Source organism: Fukomys damarensis, unplaced genomic scaffold (genome assembly GCF_012274545.1).
Source record: "Fukomys damarensis isolate Sample0158 unplaced genomic scaffold, DMR_v1.0_HiC HiC_scaffold_16, whole genome shotgun sequence".
In the NCBI taxonomy this organism is placed as follows: domain Eukaryota; kingdom Metazoa; phylum Chordata; class Mammalia; order Rodentia; family Bathyergidae; genus Fukomys; species Fukomys damarensis.
The window spans coordinates 28388962-28411544 of NW_022900928.1; the positions used below are offsets into that span (position 1 = coordinate 28388962).

Genomic DNA, 22583 nt, shown 5'->3' on the forward strand with positions numbered 1-22583 from the left:
CAGAGCTCTGGGGAGAGGAGTCCGGAATAGGGTGTCCAGTGCTGGGGCCTCAGTGGTCATCACCTTCCTTTACTACCACCAGGAGGCTGTGTGGCCTGAAAGAAAGGTCTTTTGCTTTGAGGGCCAGACACACCTGCGTTGGAACTTCAGCTCTACTAGTAACCAGCTTTATTTTCTTGGGAAAGGGACTCTACTTCTCTGCCTTTGTGTCCGCTTTATGAATGAGGTACCAACAGTGTTGGCTTGGGCAAAGGTTTAGTGAGATGCTCTTTATAGAGTTCTTTGCAAACTGTGAAGTGCTGTGGTATGGTCTCTGCTGCAGCCAGAAAGAGGCCTCCCCTGGCTGTCTCTTCCTCTGAATGTTTTCATCTTAGAAAGGCTCAGATTCTTCTACTCCGCTGTGGTCCTGTGACAGGTTACCCTGGCTCACCCCATTCATCTTTGTATAGGGTCTCCGAGGATAGGATGAAGAAACACCAGAACCATGTGCTCCTTGGAAGGACCCAGAGGAGTGGCTAAGGAGCTGGTTATATGAAACTTCTCACCAGGACCTGTTAGATGAACTCAGAGATGAGCCTGATCACATCTAGGTTCCTTCCAGAGGAATCAGGAAACACTTGGGCAAGAAGGAGGTAGGGTTCAAGAGGTCCTTGAAGAATGAGTGTAGATCAGGTGGACAAAAGCAGGGAGGACAATTGAACGGGGAGGGAATGTATTACAGGCACTGAGACTGAGTGTCTAGTACATAGGGTGGCCAGACCAGGCACTCAGGCCTGGTAGGGAGGTTCTAGGCACCTGGTGATGAGTATCAAATATTACACTAAGGAATAGACTTTGTTCTAAGAGAAGGTCTGGGCACAGTAGAACTTGGCTTTGGAAGGACAGCTAGTAAATGTGGAGGACAACTTAGAATGGGAGACTGGAATCATGGAAGAGTAGGGAGTCTGTGCCAGCAGCCAGAGGAGTGGGCTCTGTATAAAGGATTGGGCAGGAGGAAACAAAAATGTGAAAACAGAGTTGACACACAGATTGGGGTGGGGGGAAAATGGTTGGACAGGCTTGGCTTTGAGGGGTCTCAGAGCAGAGACCTGGAAGGGGGAAGGTTTCCTGGTGAGCAGTGTTGAGCTCTTATCTGAGCCTGTCGTGTCGGGGGCGGGGAAGGACACAAGGAGCACAGGAAGAGTTTGGGCTGGAACAGAGATCTAGGGGTCACCATCAAAGTTCAAACCCTTCCCGTTGTGGGAGGGAAATGTGAGATTTGATAAGGAAAGTGACACATCAAGGTCGACCAGATGGTCATCAGAAAGACAGCCCTGGAACACAGCCAAATGCATTAGTTTGTCACTCAGCCATCTTTGACTCCAAGGCACAAGGACTACTGGCTGATGACTGGGTCCTCAGCCCCACCTCTGAGACGGTTAGGGCCACACTTAGGATTTGAACCTTGGAGCCAATTTTGGACAAGTGTCCTAGCCTTTTTGTGCCTCAGCTTCCTCATTTGTTAATAGAGGATTATAATAGGTTGTTAGGAATAGTAACTGAGTCAATGGAAGTAAAGTACTTAAATAAGTGCCCAGAACCCAATGAATGCTAGTTGTAATTATCACATATATTTTATAGTCAAGAAAACTAAGACTTAGAAAAATTAAGTTTCCAGTGCCACACAGCTAGTTGTTGTCAGAGCTTAGATCTAAGCTGTTCCAAAGGCAGAACTGCTTTGTTGTGCCAAACTGACTTCCCTTTGCAGGCTCTTTCTAGAAGATGGTTAAGTCTTTACCTCAAAGGACTGAAGTCTCCATCCAAAGGAGCCTGCAGCCCTCTAGCACCCATCCTGGGGCCAGCGTGATTCTGACATCACCAGCAAGGCTGTTTGTTGGAATGATGTGGCCCCTGCCCCTGCCAGAGTGAGGATGCTCTGTCTGGGAGACCCATGGTCCAGTCTATTCCCTCACCTAGGGACACACCTGTGTTTCATCTAGAGGACCAAAAAAGGGTCAGCATTTTAATCAGGCTGGCACCACTCAGATAGTAAGAGAATTTTAGGCTTGACTGCCAGGACAGAGGGCAGGAGTGGATTTGGGGAGAATGCATGAAATGAAGGAGCACGTGTGTTTGGGGTGTAACAAGAGAAGGGAATCAGGACAAATGCAAACTGCCAATGTTTTGAATAAGCAGTGCTGATAGAAACAAGGTGTCTGTCCCAGCCCTCCTGGGAAAGCTACAGCAGTGGCAAATTGGGGTGCTGTGCCAGGCCCAGACCTGTCCCTGATGCCAGACACGTCCTCCTGTCCGTGCAGTTCCATCAGACCCTCACCAAGGACCAGCCTGACGAGCAGCAGTGGCAGCTTGCTCTGCTTCCTGCCTTCCATCCACAGGCTCACAACGCCACCAGGGAGGATGTGACTCATCTTCCTAGATAAAGCAGGTGGCGTGCTTCCCGGCAGCTGTCAGAAATGAACCCTGGGCAGAGGCTGGTATGGGTTTGTAGAGGTCACCTGCTTGCTTTCCAGAGTACCTTTCCTCAAGAGAGGGAAGCAATTGCAGTAGTGGGTGAATCTCTATCACCCACTCACAGGCACCATGCAATGCCAAACTGTTCACTCGTCCAGTCTCCAGGAGAAGACAGAGGTATAAAGAAGTGAGGTGCACGTGGGGCTGGAGCCTTCATTCAGGAAGATGAAAAGGGTCTGGAGATGGACGGTGGTGATGCCTGCACAACACTGGAAGTGGATTTAATGCCATTAAACTGCACGTTGAAAATGGGTAAGATGGGACATTTTATGGTTATGTGTATTTTACCACAATAGAAGGATATTGCAGACCAAGAATTAAGCAACACTGCTACCAAATGAAGAAGCCAAGCACCACTCTTGAGCAGCCCTGTCTGAGCCTGTCAGAGGGGGAGCTGAGCAGGTTTTTGAGTAGGAGGAGCACGGACAGATGTACAGGTTAGGAAGCCCCTTCGGGCCTCTAGGAAGATGGAGGAGGGGCTGAATTGGAGATAGGTAGGAATGTGGACAGATGTGCAGGTGATGAGAGGGGAGCAGTCAGTGGCTACTTCTGCTGTCTCCTTCTGGCCCATCTTCATCAGCTGCCACAGACAATGGTCCTGACCCAAGAGAAAGCCAGGGTGCAAGCCTCCTCTTTGCCTCCAGAGGGTAGTGCTGCAAAGTCTTTGAGGCCCTAGATCCTTGCAGCAAACTATCCCCAGCCTGACAGATACCTGTCTCCACCCTACTTGTACCCTCTCCTGCACTCCCCACTTCCCAGTCTTTGCTGCATCCCAAGCATTAATGCCCTCTCACCAAGGACACAAATTATTAATTACTGTAACCTCACACTCGGCACTCTGGAAGTGATGGTGCATGCATTAGCTCGTGGGATCCTTCCAAGACATGGGCAAAGAAAAGTGATCCCCTTCCCCAGGGTCCTGAGGACCGCCCCATGATAAGGAAACTGAGGGCCAGGCAAGGGCAGGAGCTGACCAACACCAGCACATGAGTGACAGAGCTGGGGCTGGGGACCTAGGCCAGCCATTGCCAGCTGGAGCATGTGGGAAGACACAGCCCAGCAGCACCTACCATGTTATAGCTATTCACCACCAGCCTGCCTGCTGATCCCTCAAGCACTGATCCCTGCCCTTGGGCTCTCTCCCACTTTAGGGGGGCCTTTCAGTGATTTATTTCCATGAGGTGTCAGTCAGGTCAGGCTGACCTGACAAGCACCTTGTATGATTTACTTCCTCCTCATCCTCTGCTTCCAAAATTACAAGTCATCACCATCATCATCCCTGCCATATTAATAATGATGTGTGTCTCTCAGCTCTCAGAATTTAGCAAGCACTAATCCATCCATCTGCTCATCTGAGCCTTGACAGTTCTGAAGAGGCATTTCACAGACAAGGGCATGGAGGATCAGAGAGGATCAGTGGTCAGTCCTAAGTCACTCAACAAGGCCCTAGTGGAAATTTAGTCTTCCTAGACAGAGAAACTTTGTGCTTACCAGGGAGAAGATGGGACAAGAAGATGGGTTACTACAGTCCTTCTAGGAGGTTTCTTGTGTTCTTATTTCACATAGGAGGGCACTGAGCCTCAGAAAGCTGCTCACTGGGTGGGAACTGAACTGCGTGGTGCCTGAGCACAGACTCTCTGGGGCACAGGGCTGCCACTTCCAGGAAACATGTAGAGTTTGGAACAGGGATTACAGGTAGTTAGACCCAAGGTTTGGGGAAACTCTACTGCTAGGGCTAAAAGCTCAGAGAAAGGGGCTGCTTACCAGAGTCATGGGCATGTTTCAACCGCCACAGACAGCACCTCATGAGTTGTGCAGGGTGGAAGAGCCAGTGCTGCACTGAGCCAAGGGGGTGGGAAGGCTCCCTCCAGGGCCCCACCCCACCTGCAGACCCCACTTCTCTTCACACGGTTGGGAAATGAGCTGCCTGGGGATCAATGAGTGCTGCCAACCAAAGGGGGAGCCCTAAACACTTGCCAGGACAGAGCTGGTTTCTCCTCAGCTAGCTAAGGAAAGAAGACCAGGGAAAGAGGGACAGTGACTCCCTCCTGACACCACACTTTCCAGGCATTGGTGGGCTGATCTGGAGAAGGGAAGAACTGAATTAAGTGAGCTCCATGTCCTTCCCACTGTCCTGAGTACCACGCACTCATCCTCACTGTCCCTGACTCGCATCCCAGCCCCTACTATACGTATACTTAACACGAAGCCTGGGCAGGGGGAATTTCTGAGTAGCTGTGTGCTTCTGGGCAACAAAAGTATGACCTTGCTTTCCTTGGGCAGACCTAAGGAGTCAGGCATGGGAGATGTCTGCACAGCAGGGGACATGAGCCTAAAGCCACACATGAGGCTGGGGTGGCCCAGGCGCTGACCAAGGCATCACTTGACTGCCTGGCTGGCCGAGTGCTCATTTATAGATATCCGCTCCCCAGATGGAAGGCCAGAGAGAAGTGGGAGCAAAGGTACTGAGGCAGCAGTTTGATGTCTTTTATTAGGAAGGCATCTCTGACCACTCTTCCCCTTCTTACCCCTGCCCTCTCATCTTCTGAGCCATTTCACAGTGGCCCTCTGGGCGGCCCTAGAGGTAGGTAGTTTGACATCGTGGTGTCCATGTTACAAATAGGAGTTTGCCCAACATTCCCCAGCAGGGCTGTGATAAAGCTGGGACAGAATTAAGCTCTCATATCTGGAGCCCAGCATCCTTCCCTTGTACTCAAAGCAGGTTATCTAAGATGAAGAATCTCGGTTTTGCCTGCTTTACAAAAGGCACATGCCTAAGTGACTTAGAGAGACAGGAAGGCCTCGTGTTCTGCCAACAGCCCAGGGTTTTACAACAGCATTGGGCTTAGCATGAGATGCTGTGTGTGAACACCATGAGTTTCTGGAAGCTGCAGAATTTTGCAAGCCAGGCCAGGCTTTGCCAGCAGCACAAGGCTAAAAAAGGCATCAAGTTTTACAAACTGTGGGAATCCACAGATGGTATTAGAATCCACACTTATCATGGGGCTCTGTGAAATGCATAGAGCACAGCAAACAGCACACATTGGTAAGTGACAAATCCAAAACACAAACAAGTGTGATCAGACCCCTGGGGCCAGGAGGGGGACAATAGAGCATCCAGAAATCTAAAGAAATCTCTCTCTCTCTCTCTCTCTCTCTCTCTCTCTCTCTCATCTTGTAATTTAGTCTTAGAAGTTTCTACATCTAAGCATCTCTAAAAGTACATACTTTAAAGATTTAGAGAGAACTAATTTGGTTTTCTCTGGCCAAGGGGGTGGGGAGGCTCCAGTTGGACCTTCGGGCCCCACTGCACCTGCAGACCCCACTTCTCCTCACATGGCTGGGAAATGAGCTACCAGTCCAAGCTCATTTTTTACCTCTCTCAGTGGTTATGCATTCACATTTCTAGTTTCTCAGACACTTATTCATTCATGCAACATTTAACATTCTATTGAGTGCTCACTGAGTGCCAGGCACGTCACAGACTCCATACTTCCTATCAGCAGCCTCATCCAGCTACAAGGAGCCAATGGGACTGAGGATGTTTCGTTGCCATTACACTGAATGCTAGATTCCAAACCCACATCCCCATTCCATGCACAGATCTTATTTCTGATCAGGTTCATTTCTGCATCTTGATTCTAGGGAAATCCAGAGATCTTTTCCTGAGAAGACAGTTTTAACAAAGGAAAATGCCTAGTCCTAGCTTCAGAGATCCAAGACATGGTCCCATCACCAACGAGCTGCGTGATTTCTGGCATGTAACTGAGACTCAGTGCCTCTTTGGTAAAATGGGGCTTTACCTAGCCTCTGGGGTGATGGGAGGGCCAAAGGGCACCTCAGTGTAGCAATGCTGCCAGACTGAGGGGAAGAGGGGTTTGGTCTTCTCTCCTGCCCGCCTCTGAGCCCAGCCTCTCTTCCTTCTCTTCCACTAGTTCATGCTCTCTGGGCACAGCTTCTTTACCCCTCACTGCAAGAAGAAATTGTTGCTCCTTCTTCCTAAGTGAGAGATCTGATGATCGGCAGGTGAAGGAACTTTCCTACAGCCCCAGAACTGTTCTGACTGGCTGCAAGGTCTCCATCCTCGGTCCTTAGTCCAGCAATCCCTGGGAATTTCACATTTGGCCTCTGCTCCCTTCCCTCCTTCCCTCTCTTCCCCTGTTCCTCCCTCCCTTGCTTCCCTTCCTTTTCCCTCTCTTCCCTCCCTCCCTCTTACTCATCTAAATGGGCATGCTTGGTGGAGCATCTACCATGAATCTTCCAGGTGAGCTATCACTGTACCAAGTGTGACAAAACTGTACCAGGAGACCACATTGTCTCCAGGTGGACAATGACTTCGTAGTCTGGAACCTTGGAGCTGGGGAAGGGTACTTAGTGAGAGGTGCCAAGGGCTTGAGGAGACAGGAGTGCAGTGAAGGAGGACAATGGCTAGGGGACTCATGGAGGACTGTGGAAGTTCTATAGGAGGACAAGGGCTTGGTTGGAGAAGGGGCTCAGATGCAGAGTGGAGTGCAGTAAAGAGACTGGAGGTCAAGGCTGAATGGCCCTGGGCTCACAGAGGACCATTGACATCCATCTTTCCACTGCTAACTCAGAAGGAGAAATATCTAAGAGAAGCCTCGGTTCCAGTGACTGGGAGGAACAGGCTGTCTCAGCCTCAGAGAGGCAGGACATGGCTTCCTCCCAGCAGGGGGGTGGACCTAAACAAACACAGCTTCCTACACTACCCTGGCCCCAGACTGTCCCAGCCAGAGTAGAGAGAAGGGAAGCAGCAAGTGACCCAGGAGTCAGGCACTTGGAGAGGGGCTTGTTTGACCAAGACCCCCTCACCCTTCCTGGAGAGGTGGTGGCTTCTGTCCATTGTGGCCTGAAGCTCACACCACTGAGGCTCACCGCAGTCGTCTGCAGGATCTCCCCATCAGGCTCCCTCCCTCCCCTGCTCACCTCCAGGTCCAGAGGTTGAATTAGGGGCTGGAACTCACTGCACTCCACTGTGATGGGACCCAGGATAGGTAAGTCTGGAGGAAGTAAGGAAGAGCATTGGGAGAGGGACTGGAGGCTTGGTTCCCAGAGAAGGGGAAGGCTATAGAGTCAAAATGGTGCTGAAGGTGGGAAGGTAGTACACAGCACAGAACCAAGCACCTGCCCAGAGCACTGTGAATGAGGGAATGACCAAGGAGTAGGAGAAGAACTTTTTACTTAGCTGGAGGCAAGGAACCCAGCCAAACCACCCTGATGAGACACGGAAGACAACAGAAATACAGTGCTGATCCCCTGGCAAACCTGGTCCCTCTGTGAAGGAGACAAAGGTAGAGACAGACAAGTCGAAGAAAGAGCCAAAGAGGGAGAAAGAACATGTGCAGAGATGGGCAGAAAGACGGGAGACAGACCATCAGGTCTGGGCAGGAGCTTTAGGGCCAGGAGGGAGAGCAGCCTTGGAAAGAATGTGGCAGCAGAGATATGGAAGATACAGGTAGTGAGAGGAAAAAAGGAAAAGGCAGAACACACAAGGACAGACACCTGCAGGGTGAGACAGAGACTTACAGACAGAGGCCCAGCAAGATCCTTGCAGAAGAGAGGGGGTGGGGGATGGGGAGGAGGGGAGGGGAAATATCTGGACACCTCTAGGAACCAAGCTTGGTGCATGGCAAGGAAGCACTTGGGGCGGGGGTGGGGTGGGATGAGTGGGCAGCGTTTTGGGGAGTCAGAACCAGACCCAGTGTATCTTAGGCAGGCCGAGGGCAGTGGAGGAAACAAAGGATCTTTAGTCTAGGTACCCCCAGCACCACCTACAGTGATAGCCTGGGGTTTCCCTCCAGACTGCCTATCTTTCCATCCTCCTGTACTGTGCAGGTCTCATGCCCACAGAGGCAAGGCTGGGCCTGCTCCCAGGGGCCTGGCAGTGACAGCTTCTCAGGCCAAGGGACTACAGAAGGATACAGGTGGGGCAGGATACAGTGCTTGGAGCCTGGCGACAGACTAGGATCGCTCACACAGAGAGGCCAGCTGTTCCCACCAGGGGCAGACACCAGATAAGGGTGAGGGCCAGATGTGGCTCCCACAGAACCCCACTATCAACTGACCACGTGCCCTCAGGCAGTAGCTAGCTTCCCTGTCTGTGCAGGAAGGGGCTAAAGAAAATAATCTCCCTTGGGCCAGGGCCTGTCTCGCAAGTGCAAGGTCCTGAGTCTGATCCCCAAAACAAAAAAAAATAAAAAATAAAAAACCAGAAAAAAAGAATTTCCCTCAGCAGTTCCCACAGTGTGATCCACAGAACCCGTGCACCAACCTCTGCACCCTTGTTCGAGGAGGGCCCTACCTGTGCCCCATTCAGGTGGCATTGTACCCTTCCCACTCCTCCAAGCATCACCTCTTCCAGGAAGTCTTCTAGATAACCCTGTCTTTGGGATCCATCCTCCTTTGCTCCCAGTGTATCTGCTCTTGTTCTCTGCAACCCTTCTGTGTTCAAACATGAGCCATCCCAGGAAAGGCAGCGGGAGTGAGGGAAAGAACTAGCAGCCCTATGTTCACATTCGAGCTCTGCATCACTAGCTTTATGACAATGCTGTGAAATGTTCTCATCCTTTTTAATAGGTATTTGCCCAGAGAGGGCAAATAACTTGTCCAAGGTCACTCAGCAAGTTAATAGCAAACTGGGGGCCAGATGCCAAAGCTTTTTCCTCTCTGTTCCAGTGCCCTTGGGATTTCTCTTCCTTCCACAGACTTCACATTGCTGAGCCTCTGCCCACCTTGGGCAATTCTCCACTGGCCCTGCTGGCTTCAGACAGCAAGCTGTTTTTCGGATGCCAATAACTGGGGAGTGAATGAGATTGGGAGTTATTTTCTTCCAGGCTGGGCTGTCCTTGCCTACACTGTCCGATTCCGGCAGCTGAGAACAGATAGTGAACCAGCCTAGACTCCATCATGGGGTGCCAGGCATTCAATGCCCAGTTTCCTTCTGTCCCTTTCCAGGACCCCATTTCTCTGTCTGTATAATAGATGGAAGGAGGTGGCCAAGGTGGTCAATTGGTCCCTTTTATACTGATAAGCAGAGTTATTTTCTTCCAGGCTGGGCTGTCCTTGCCTACACGGCCCGATTCCGGCAGCTGAGAACAGATAGTGAGCCAGCCTAGACTCCATCATGGGGTGTCAGGTATTCAATGCCCAGTTTCCTTCTGTCCCTTTCCAGGACCCCATTTCTCCGTCTGTATAATAGATGGAAGGAGGTGGCCAAGGTGGTCAATTGGTCCCTTTTATACTGATAAGCCCAGTCCTTGGGGAAAGCAGTGGAGCAGAGCCTCTCCATAAGAGCAGAGCCTGTCTTCCCATTAGTGTTGGGGATTTGGCTATCTCCAGAGTGCCAGCCCAGGCCTCTGCTGCTCCCTGCAAGTATAGGTGCCACCCTCACAGTCTGCATTCCAGAGCCTAATATTAAAGCTTGCGATGGTGGAAAATGATGCCCATCTCAGCATGTCAGAGCTCCCTGTGGGTACAGCCTGATTTCATCCAGTGCTGGAAACTCTGACCCCAGCCCAGGGCTGGGCAGAAATGGGGTGCTGGGAGGGGTTCAGTGCATAACCTGTCCTCCTGCCTCTCCATGATCCCTTCCTGTCACACTCCTTCCCCAGTCCAGCCTTTCTTGAAGGCTTAAAGCCTGCCCTCAGCCAGGCTCTGTGCTGATACAGATACCCAGGATGAAACCAGATAGCAGTCCCTCCCTCCAGGAGTTCCCAGGTGACCAGAGAGTCACAAACACAAATCACATGGATAAAAAAGCTGAAGTTTGAAGCTGGCAGAAACAGCTGGCTGCACAGCTGGGTGCCAATAGGATAGGAAAGAGGCCATGAACAGGGCCTCAACAGGGATTTCATTCTAGGAGGGCATTGGAAATGCTTGGAGAAGTGACTGCACCTGGCGTGTTTGTGGGGACAGTGAGCTGCCCTGTGCAGTCAGAGTAGAAGTCACTGTGTAGTATTCGAAAACTTAAGCCCAAGAAGCTGATGGGACCCCGTCACAAAGAGCTTCCCAAGTTGTTGGGCATATAGACTTTGCCTTAGAGGCAATTGGAGCTATAGAAAGTATGTGAAAAGGTCAGTGGCCATGCTTCAGTGGCCCAAATGTGTGTCCTGGCAACACTCATCATAAGCTCATCATGCGGTGCTTTTCTGAGTACAAAACACCCTTCTGTTCATTTTACAACCAAGGCTATGAGGAGCCCAGTGACTTGCTGAGGCCACACAGCTAGCCAGTGGCAGGCCAGGACTTGCACTAAAGCCCTCACTGGTGGCAGCACCCTCCCTGGCTGTCCCTTGGCCCTCCTTCTTGATGAGTCTGTGCTGTAGGCTCCCATGTCCTCAGCCATGCCTGGTAGACAATGGCCTGGGGGGCTGAGCTCCTCTCCAGACTCAGGGTCTTTCATGCCCAGACATTTCTAAGACAGTTCTTTGAATGAATTTGCATAGTAGCTGCACCTTCTCCAGGACTAAAGACTGGTACAGAGCATGGCTGGGTCCCCTTACAGAGTTAATTTAAGCACAGACAGCAATGAAAAGGTACCATAAAGAGGGGAAGGTGGTGTGGTCTCAGGCACACAACTACCTCTCTTGTGCTTTGGCCCCTTGTTTTAGGCCTAAGCAGACAGACCTGGGTTCCCTCTGTGCTCAGAATTCACCCTTCCCCCAGACCCGAGATCCTATTTTTAAGGTCATCTTGGGTCTAGATGGGGTAGCCAAGAGCCAGAAGGGGGAACAGAAAGTCCCAGCACAGGGTCCCTGACCAAGCTGGGAAACCACCAAAAAGTGCCTGGTCTCCTTCCCGCTCTTGCTGGATCTGGCTCAAGACGCAACAGATGGAGCTCAAGCACGTTGTTGTCCTCCTAAAAGACCACCCAAGGGCCGTGCCAGAAGGAATTTCCCCAAATCACAGCCAAACCTGAAGCCTACCCAGAGACACCCCTACCCCTTCCTGCCTTTGTCTCTTGATTGTGACTTTTAGGAAGAGTTTGCCCAGATGGAACGCCTGCCATTCCAGCCCCACATCATCACTAGTCCCACCAACCTGTCCAGCCTCAGCCTCCACTTCAGTGATTGAGCCTTTCTACACTGTCCCAGAGCAATTTTTATGCTTTCACACTTCCACGCTTTTCTGTGATGTTTCTTCTTACAGGAAGCCTTCCAGAACCCTCTGCATGTGGCTATGACTTCTCTGCTTTGTTTCCAGAATAGCCTTGATATAAACCTAGTGTCACGGCACCAAGAACCTGTCCCTGTCCTGAAGTCCATGCCTGCTGCATTCCCCACCACTTCCCACCTCCACATTCTCTGGGAGCCCCTTGAGAGCAGGGACTGGGCTGCTTGCTTCTGGGGCTCAGGGAACTGTCTGTGTGTGGAACAAATCCTCACTCTCACTTTTAGAACCAGCCAAGTGCTACCTCTATCCACCATAGTGACCCTGGGCAAGTTATGGGCCACTTTAGCTCGATTTCCTCACCCCCTCAAAGTGGTTAACCCAGCCCTGGATTTCTGTCCCATAGGCTCACCAAGCCCAGTATCTTGGATGTGGCAGACAGAGAAGAAGGCCCAGGAATGAAGGGTGAGAGAGTCGCCTCCAAAGAATCTCCCATAGGACAAACTGCCCTAAGCAGTCCCGGCAACTCAGCCCAGCTGGGTGTTATCTTATGGGAATGTCAGCTCAGGCTCCCAAATCTGTTCTTTCAAGAAAAAATAAACCCAAATAACTCTAGTTTTATTTGAAATTTCCAAATTTTTAAGAACTTACAACTAACTTAAAAATACTCAATGAGCGAGCATTGTGCAGGCCCCCAGCAAGTCTCAGGGCCAGAGACAACTCTCAGGACAACTACAGAGGTCACCATACACCTTGAAAATGCACAGCCCTTTGCACTGCCCCATGGGGGCTGTGGGCCAAGTCTCCACCTTATCGTCCGCCTCTGAGGTCCTTTTGATATCCCGCCACCGTGTAGGAAGAGCAGGTGTGAGAGAGAGGCCTTTCCTTCTGCTTGCACAAGGAAGTTAGGAAGAAACAAAGAAGTCCTGTAATGTAGTTGGTGAGAACCAAGCAGGGCCTTGAGTGGAGTCAGGTTAAGGGCAGGGGCATGGGGAGAGGAACAAGGAGCCCACAGAGGGAGGTGGGCCAGAGGGGACTGCATTGCTTCCACGATCCGGAGGAGCTGAGAGACAGAGACTCCCACGAGAAGAAAAGTAAGCTATTCAGAGGCCTGGTGGCAAGACCTGCAAACAAATTCCCTGGTGAGTTTGAGGCAAAGGGTGACAAAGCTGGCATTTGTGAGGCACCTTGGGGTTGACTAAGGACAGTTACCTTGTTGACTCACATGGTCTTCATACAGGCGTGAGAGGTGAGGCCTGTTAGTCCTATCTTCCAGGTTCAGGGCAATTTAGTTGTTAGACCCAGGGAAATAAATTTTCTTTCTGTAAGGGATAGACTGGAACATTCTGGAGAGAGTGTCCTGCCTTGGCCCTCCTTGGCCCATGCCTTCACCCTCCAGAAGCTGACCTGGAGTTGTGTCCAGGATCTGTGAACTCTCCAAGGCTCTATCTTGGTATTTTTTGGCACCTGTTACTGGGTTTCTCCTGAGGGTTCAAATGTAGGTCTCAGTTGTGAGTCCTGTCTCCCTGATACTGTGGTCCTTTGGATCAAGGGCCACACATCCTTCTCACCACTTTGCCGTTCCCAACCCTTTCCTAACGCTGCTCTCTCCAGCTACGGGAAGGATATTGACTGACCCGAAACGGACTGACCAGCTAAATTGGACTGGTAGAATGAGAGACTGTTCCAATACCTTTGACAATTCACAGAAGGGAAGCTGGACAAGAATCAGAAATGGCCCTACAGAGATTGTCTTTACATTTATTCTAAGGCCATCAGTGAAGCCATCATTTTATCTTTGGGGGCCCAGGAGTCAGACAGATCTAAGTTCCGGTCCAAGCTTCACCATTTTCCAGCCCTGGGACCCTGGTAAGCTGCTCCCTCCCTCTGAGTCTGTCTGTTTATAGGCACCATGGAGTCTTCACAGCATCCTCAAAGAACTGCTGGGATGATGGGTGTGTGAGCGAAGCCCATTCGTACACCCAGGGTTTCGGTCTTTGGCAGCCCCTTCTTCTCCTTAGATCAAGATGCCAGGAATAGCTCCTCCCCCTGGGCCTGTTGTACAGGGACAGCCACTTCTGCAAGGAGGAAGGGGAGCCAGAGAGCTCTGCTTCCAGCCAGGGCCTTTGCTGATTCCCTTCCCCTTACTCAGCCCTTGACTGTCAAACTCCTGCCCAGTTCTCTGGTTCTAGACATTGCAATGTTTGTTACTGCCACAAAGCAAGCATGAAGGCAGGTATGTGTTTGTGGCAGAAGGACAGACAGGTGAGAGAAGGACTGGCCCCAGATAGGAGGAGAGACACTGAGTGAACAACTATGAGGCACTGCATTAATGCTGACACAATGGGTTGATAAGGCCAAGTATGTTGGATGCTGCAATAAGGGACTCCACCACTGTTCCAAACCGGGAGTGTCTCAGGGATGAGGCAAGGTCAGTGTTTATGAAGATCTTGGAATTTGTTGTTAAACCTTTCGGTACAGGAGAGAAGGGATTGGGGAGACTTGATTAGGGACAGGAGAAGAATCTCAGTAGGATGGAATAAAAATCTCAGTATAATAGCTCAGCACTGGTAGAAACCCATAGAAAAGTGAGAAGTTTGCAGAAGGGACTCAAAGAATCTGAGAGCCAACACTCTGTTAATGGTTTCCCTTGAAAAATCAACCCGACTTTTATGCTTTCCCTATAACAAACAATCAAACAATTTGCTGGTGCTGGACAGACTGGGAAGAGACAAAAATGCAAACGAGGACAGTAGAATAGCAGCGTTACACTAATGTCAATAGAAAGAAGTGGTTTCAGGGGGCTTTAGTGCACAGGCCAAATGCAGAGGGAGCTGAGATGTCTTGGGTCCTCAGGATATGGCCTTTCCACTGGAACGGAGAGATTACAGTCACTGCACTACAGATGAGGAGTCAAAAAGCCATTGAACTAAGATCACACTGCAGGGTGGTGGCTAGAGCTTCAAAATGTGGGTCTTAGCCCCCAAAGTCAGTGAATGTGCTTAGGGAGAAGGCAGCCAACTCCTCAGGTTCTGTGATTGACTAGAGCTTTGATGAGGAAGGGAAAGAGACAATCCAGAGATAGATGATGGTGATGTAAGAATGGAGGAGTTGATTTGGAGGAGGACCAGGTGGACATGGGAGGGGACGGTTTTGGTTGGACCGGGTTGCCTTGAGTATGTTTGAAGATTTACCAGCAAAGGGGAGAAAAATGGCCCTCAGTGGAGGTCTGCCATGTGCCTAACTGGCACAGGGTTAGGTGCCTTCCTTGTCTCATTTCCTCAAGGCAGCACAGGGGAGAAGAATTCCTGTCCTCCCCCACTGCTAGGCTCAAGGCTGAGGCCCCTGTAGCAAAAGGAAGATTAACAAAAGAAAGTGTATCAATTTATTTAATGTAAGTTTCACACAACACAAGAGCTTTCAGGAATAAAGACCCAAAGAAACAAGGAAAACTGGTTCTTTTTTATGACAAGTTTTATGAAGTACATAATTGCAGAGAAGTATGATTAGACAAAGGGAGAAATGGTCTACTGGAAATACACTGAGAGAAACTTTACAAAACCTGTGTGCTTGGATTCTTCTCTGGGTCTTCAAAGATAAGGATATTGCCTTTCTCTGTGTATGGGGAGATGCCTTTTGAACAAAAGTCTTATGATGTTCTTCAAAGAAAAGGGTAGAAAGTCAGAGAGTAACCCGCCAAAGTCATATGACCTGCTACAGGAGAGAAGGGTGAGGTGAAGGTAAGAATGATATTCTGGCTCCTGCTTTTCTCAAATGTCAAGGTACCATATTTCGGGGTAGTGGGTCTTGAGCCTTATCAATAGAGATTGTCATCCTCACCTTATAGATAAAGAAACTGGGGCTCAGAAAGATCAAGAGGCATGTCCGGGTTCACACTGTGGACTGGTGGTGGAATCAGGATCCCAGCCCAAATCTTAAAACAGAAAGCTTATACTTAGCTTCCTGTTTTCCTGGGATTTGCCTTTTGTGGCTGGGAGGTAGTTGAGGAGGCAAGAAAGATCCTGAGCCTTGCCAGCAAAAATGGACTGAGCATGGGGCCTCCCTCCCAGGCTGCCCATGATCACCAGGACTCAACTGGAAGGAGAAATACTAAGTCCTGCTCAGGAGGGGTAGCCTTGCAGCAGGAGGCTCCAATTAATTAGCAAGTGTGCTGGCTGGCAGATGTTAGAGCTATTGCTGCTCTCAGAGTCCAGAGGTTCAGAGCCAGTGCTCCCTCCCCTACCCAGGAGCTTGGTCTGTGGACTTTGTCCTCCAGAACCAGCCGTTTCTCTGAAGTTTAGAGTAATCTCAGGAAGTCTTTGAGCCTCGCCAGGGGAGATTGAGGTGGAAGCTTCAGGAAGACCAGAGGCAAAGCTATAGAAGGAGTCCACCTGAGGCAGGTGAGCAGGCTTTAACAATGAGCAGGAGGGCAGGGACTGGGGTGAAAAGGTTTTGCACACAGGGAGGATGAACCCCATGTACCCAGAAGCCAAGTCAGCAGTCTAGGTTCTGGCCCAGGGCTGAGACCACATGTTCCCAGCAGTCTTCTTGTTAGTGGGGTTTTGTGGTGCTGTGGACTCATTTTAGATATTCTTTTCAGGTTCTTGTTGTCCTGAACAAAGAATTGCTCAAAACAAGTGAAAAAAGTAGCAAGATTTTACATTTATTACAGGTAGGAAAAGAATATACTCTGCAGAGTGAGTGCTGGTCAATTAAAGTAGGAAAAGAAGTATCTTCTGCAGGGTGAAAGTGGGCCACTGCAAAAACTTACAGTGGCAATGAGGTTGACGGTGGAGGTCTTATGTATCCCGCACTCCTTAGCCTGACACCATCAGATGTAGGCCAATCTATGAAAAACCTGCTTGATCTGACACCACAAAAACCAAAAGATAATATTTTCTGATTAGTCCCAGGCACAGGTGCAGATCTTAGGAACTATGTTTCCCAAGCATGTGTCCTGGACCTCCACGATTGACAGGTCATGCCCACTTGCCCAACCAGCCGGCCACACCCTAATCTCCTGCCTCACATTGATCTTGTGTTCCTCCCCTCATCCATCCCCTGAGTTTTCTCCAGAGCCGGGGCTTCAGGTCAGTACCTTCTGCCCCACCCACCCCCTAACCCCAGGGTCAGCTCTAGCCCTGTGTCGACTTGGCCTGGTCCCTTGCTGGTGGGCTGGCATCACTGCCAAAGGTGACCTGGCTAGTTCTGGGTGGGCCACTACAGGGAAGAATGCTCACTGCTTCTCCTCATCGGCTCTGTATAAGAAGCACAGAGGCATGGTGAGTCTAACATACCTCTGGGCTTCAGCCCAGCATTAACCAGCAGTGTGAGATTCCTCTGAGTCTCCTGTCCTTACTAGAAGCACAGAGATCATGGACCTGTGGGCAGGGTTCGTGAGCCAATGCATGTGAAGTGTGTGGCACTGAACCTAAATTGTAGTGGGTGACAGGTCTCTGCTAGTGCCAGGAACTGAGTCAGAAACAGTCCCCACAGTCTCTCTGGGAGCGTTTGCTTTGAACTACCTCATCTCCTCTTCTCTTTCAAGTGACCTGGAGAGTCTCCCCCATACTCCCTTTCTCCAGGCCAACCCCTCTCCTCCTCCCTTTTAGGGGCATGTTTTCCCTGTTGTTTTTGTTGCTGCTGTTGTTTGAGAGTTTGTGCCCTAAAAGGAACTCCCCCCACCAGACATATTCACTTCCATTTCCTCCGTCAAATTCCTCAAGCTACTTGTGCAGACATTTCTCTGGAAAGTTATACAAATGATCAATAAGTACCTGGAAAAATACTGACCATCACCTGTCAAACCACACTGAGACGTCTTGTCATACCTATGAATATGGCTATCATTGAAAAAAGAGACAATAACAAGTGTGAGCAAAGATGTAGAGAAAACCTACCTTGCTGGTGGGAGTGTAAAACAATGCAGCCACTGTGGAAAACTGTTCAGCAGTTCCTCAAATAATTACACATAAAATTACCTCATGACCCTGCTATTTCACTCCTAGTTATGCACCCAGGAGAATTGAGGATGTATGTCTCAGAAAAATTTGTACATAGATGCTTCTAACACTTGAAATAACCCAAATGTTCATTAACTACAGAATAGATAAACTAAATATGATCTAGCCATACAACAGCATATTATTCAGCCATAAAAAGAGTGAAGTACTGATACATATTGCAACATGGATGAACCTTGAAAACATTATGTTAGTTGAAAGAAACTAATCACAAAAGATCATATTTTTATTTATTTTTGTGCTGAGGATCAAACTCGGGACCTTGTGCTTGTGAGGCAGGCAGTGGAACCACTGAGCTAAATCTCCCACCCAAAAGATCACATATTTTATGGTTTTGTTCTTTTGAAATGTCTAGATGAGCCAAATCCATAGTCTAAAATAGAATTGGAGTTGCCAGGGGATATGGGGAAGAAGAGTGGGGAATGATTAGTAATGATGTGAGATGTTTCCCTGGGTTAATGCAAATGTTCTTTACCTAACTAGTAGTGATGATTGCACAATATTGTGAATATACTAAGAAATGCTGGATGGTGACTTTAAAAGCATGACATTTTGTGATATGTAAATTATATCTCAATTTTTAAACTAACCCTCAGGTTCTCAGATCCTATGTGTGCGGGGTGCAAAACCTTGGCTTGTGGAGGAGGCTCAGGACTTCAGTAGCCTGCCTAGAGTTTGCCTGCTAGGGCTGGAATGCAGGGGGAGGGAGTCCTGGGACCGAGATGTCCCCAGGTCAGTGTTCAGGATTCAGAGACCAGATTGAATGAGGGGAAACTCCTGCCTGTGGTGAGCGGGTCATGGAACAATGGAGAAGGCTTCCTGCAGGAAGTGGGGCCACAAGAGGGAGGAAGGCCGTGGAGAACTGGGCTGCATAGACACAGGTGGTCTCTATCAGATGGCTGGGTGGAGTCTCCTAAGGCTGGACTTTCAGGCTCCCCACCAAGAGTCAGAGTCAGGACGCCCTAGGAGACACCTTTGAAGATCAGCTCTCACTGCTATGATTGGGATACTGCCACGGTTACCATCGTTACGATGGGGGAGAGCCAACCGGCACAACGGGGCCGAGAAGCAAGACAGCTCTGCCCCTTGAGCCATGGTTCCACTTGGTCTATTTGTCCAGGAGGGGGTTCAAAGGAGTGGTCTCTGAGGGCCTTCTCTGTCCTGGCCCACTGCATGGTTTGATGTATGATTTGGAGATTGGACTGTTGGCTCTGATTACAAGCAAGCTGGTGCCCTATGGGGGACTGTTGTTGCTCCAAAATAAACCCTGGAAAAGCCTTTATTCTCCAACTCTGGGTGGTGTCTTGACTGTAGGGAGAGGGAAAGGGGACATTACTGGAACCTCTACATCAGGTCCTAGTCTCCTGTGGGCCGTGGTAGTGCAAGGTTTATTAATTAATATATAGACAGAAATGAGACTTAAAGAAGAAGCTGAGCTTTGGCCTAATCCAAGCTGCTCTGGGCGGCAAAGACCTCAGACCCCGAGCTTGCTACGTCTTTATTCAGGACATCAGCAGAAACAAAAGTAGCAAATGACTCAGAGAGTGCTGCAATGATCCTTGAACAATGAGGAAATCTGCAAGTGAAGATTTGGTTCCTCCCACGGATGTCTTCAGCTGGTGTAGTGCTGCTCTGGAGCATCATGGCATCATGGGACCATTGAGGTCTTAGTTGTGACCTGAGGTGAAAACAGTTAATGTCTTGACAAGCCAAAGCTGGCCTGTAGACAGGAAAACTAGGCCCTAGTCATAATTTAATTATGAATTATGAAATGATTTTTCCCGGAAATCATGTAGAATTGCTCCCAACTCTTGACCCTACACCTGTCCCAGACTGCCTATCCTAGTCTGAGAAAGACACAGGCCTCAACTCAGCCTCTAAGAATCCAGGCTTTCAGCTGGAGGCCTAAAGCCACCTGAGACTGCACAAACCATTCCACTCCTGGGGCTATTGCTCAAGGTTCCATGTATGGCAGTGCCTGCAGCTTCTCCTTGGGAGGGAGGTGTGTGCTGGGAACAGAGAACATGAAGTAGGTAGTCCTCAGTGGGAGGCAGGGTAGATCCTTTCAGAAAGGTCTATTCCAGCATTGTGACGTAGGAATCAGAGAGGCTGAAAGGGCTTTAATTCTTGGATTCTCACCAGCAACCAAGGTCCCTCACCTCAGAAACAGGTTGGTCCTGAGCAGTTCAGAGCCCATACTAGTCATCTTTCTGTTACTGTGACAAAATACCTGAGAAAATTAACTTCTAAAGGGAAAATTTTATTTTGGCTCACAGTCTTACAGGTTTCAGTTCACAGCTGTCTGGCTCCACTGTTTTCTGGACCTGTGGTAAGGCAGAACTTCATGGCTAAAGGTCGTAGGACAGTAAGGAAGGGACTGGAACAAGATATAGCCCCAGAAACATGTTTTGTGAACTACTCCTTCAGTTAAACTCCTCTTCCTGAGCCTCCCCCACTTCTTAAAAATGCCATCAAGCCACAAGTCCATCAGTGGGTTGATTCACCAATGAACATGATACAATCACTTCCCAAAACTCCACCTCTGAGCAGTTCTTCCCCTCAGGTTGGGGTGGGGATGGGGTGGGTAGTACTTCATATCCAAACTAAAACAGGCCCGAGTTGGGTAGGGGATTTGGTTCAGTGGTTCTGCAGCCTGCCTCGCAAGGGCAAAGGCCTAAATTCAATCCCTGGGACCAAAAACAAAACAAACTAAAACAGGGACATTCTCTGGTCATCTTATCTCCTGACTGACTGTCCCACAGGGCCAGCTAGTGAGGGGCCCCAGATGCCAAACAAGGGCAGCAAGGCTACGATGGGCACAGAAGACATACCCAAAGGCAAAGCAAGCCCAGATCCTCAGAACTCCAGGACACGTGTGTTCCAGAGCATCAAGGTACCTCATGGGACTCAGACAGGGATGAGACCTCTGAGCCTGGCAGGGCTAAGCTATGTATAAATGCTAAGCAAGTTTCTTCCTGCCTCTGCTTCTTCAGCTGGAGAGCGCATGGCTATGAGGATCAAAGGGATGATCTGTGAAAACACTTAGCTTGGTGTCAGGTACACAGAGGTATCCAGGATATGTTCTCTCCTGCCAGAGATGAAAGATGCACAGTCCTGTGGACAGTAGGTGTTGAGGACCCTTACCTCCCATTTCTCTAGAGAAATAGAGAAGTCCCCTGGAGATCTTGAACCTGTATGGATACTAATGAGTTCTGACTCTACACACGTGGCCCTGAACAGCTAACATCACCGGCACTACTGGGTGCCAGCCCCTGTGTTAAGTATTATCACATGTGATTTTTTTTCATGTGACTGTTTTTAAATGTGGTGCTGGAGATGGAACCCAGGGTCTGGGCCAGGCTTAGCAAGTGCTCTACCCTGATCCACAGCCACAACCTACATGATCTTATTAGTTCCCACTGTAACCCTAGGAGACAGGGCTTTGTCCTTGTACAGATGAAAAAACTAAGACTCAGAACAGAGTGAATATATTAAGCAAAGATTTTCTTTCCCTAGAAAGTCTGCTAGTTTTTTCAGGAGGAGGCCTATAGGCAGGCTGGGAAATGTGGTGAGGCAGAGATGGGCTGTTTTGGGTTGGGGTCGGGAGCAATGGTGTCCAGGGCAACTCTGAGGGAGGACTAGGTGGGAATGGGGTGGCAAGGGAGTGGAGAAGGGTGGTAGAAGAGGGAGGACGTTCCAGCTCTAGGGAACTCTGAAAGTCAGGGGAGGGACATCCCTAGCATTTCCTGGTCCCATGAAGTCCCTATTTTCTGTCATGTGGGTCTCTGGTACCCCCAGGTCCCCAGGGCAGCTTTTCTAGTTTGTAAGCCTGTGTGAGAGCCGCTGGCTACTCCAATAATTACCTAACACACACACATTCTCTCTCTCTCTCTCTCCTCTCCCTCCTTCCTCTTACTCTTCCCTCTCCTTCTTCTCTGTGTACCACTTTCTCTGATTCTGTTTCCCCATCTGTATCCCTTGTTCTTTTCATGGCCTCTCTCTCCCTTTGTCCCCACCACCGTTTCTGTCCCCCAACTCTCCCCTCCTCTCACTTTGTTTCCCCCATCTCCCTGTCCCCCATCACTGTGTTCTTCCTTCAGTTCTTCGTCCTATGCCACAGCCTGCTGCAGCTGGCACAGCTCATGATCTCTGGGTACCTCAAGAGTTCCATCTCCACCGTGGAAAAGCGCTTCGGCCTCTCCAGCCAGACCTCGGGGCTACTGGCTGCCTTCAATGAGGTACTGCTGGTCTGGTCCCAGCTGCAAGGCCAGCCTCTCTGCTAACTTATCTTACTGCCCACATAGACCCTTCCCCTGTCAGTGCCCTTAGGCAGTGCCTGCCCAACACTGCTCCTCCCTGTGCTGGACCAGAAATCAGAGCCCTCCTGCCCAGGAATGTCCTGGTGTTTGCTGTTGTCTTCTAAGACCTAGCGGTCCTGATCTTGGGAGCACTCTTCTGGGGAACATGGGACATTTTAGAACTAGTCATGCTCCCCGTCCACTCTGCTTTTGGCTTCTTTACCCTCTCTGGCATCTAGCTATTGGCTGTCCCAGGAAGAGAGAAAAGCACTTCTGCTGTCTTCAGAGAGGCTTAAATTACATCCAGGGCCTTCTCTGACCTTGGCATGGCAGGGGAGGGAGTGACAACCGTAGAGGAGTGTCTGTCCTCAGAGTTGCCTCAAGATCCACAGGCCATTGCCTACAGCCCACAGATAGACAGGGAGCCTCCAGCAAGCAGCTCTGGGTGGATCTGGAGAGCAGAGTCCAGTTGTGCCCAGCCCTTTCCTGCCAGATGTTTTCAACCTTGGAGAAGGAAGCTGCTCCCCCCCAAGCAGAATCCCATAAAATTCTCTCCCTTTGTGTCACATGTCACATTCCTTCCGACCCAAGGCCTGCAGAGTTCCCAGATGTGTTTCAGCACACC

At 49.9% G+C, this 22583-nt stretch overlaps 1 protein-coding gene across 9 annotated transcripts in view; it reads left to right on the forward strand.

The window, feature by feature from the left end:
- The first annotated feature begins 7258 nt into the window (after positions 1-7258).
- Positions 7259-22583, forward strand: part of Slco2b1 (solute carrier organic anion transporter family member 2B1) — a 48522-nt gene continuing 33197 nt past the window's right edge. For 2 of the 9 annotated variants that reach the window (XM_033764218.1, XM_033764219.1), the window contains exons 1-3: positions 13087-13506; positions 20423-20553; positions 21761-21898. In XM_033764218.1, the coding sequence (XP_033620109.1) occupies positions 13311-13506; positions 20423-20553; positions 21761-21898 (465 nt within the window). In that variant the 5' untranslated portion in view covers positions 13087-13310. Of the gene's footprint in view, positions 7524-12043; positions 12103-12123; positions 12780-13086; positions 13507-15779; positions 16038-20422; positions 20554-21760; positions 21899-22583 lie in introns of those variants that run through there. The other 7 variants (XM_033764220.1, XM_033764221.1, XM_033764222.1 and 4 more) reach the window with 6 other exon arrangements.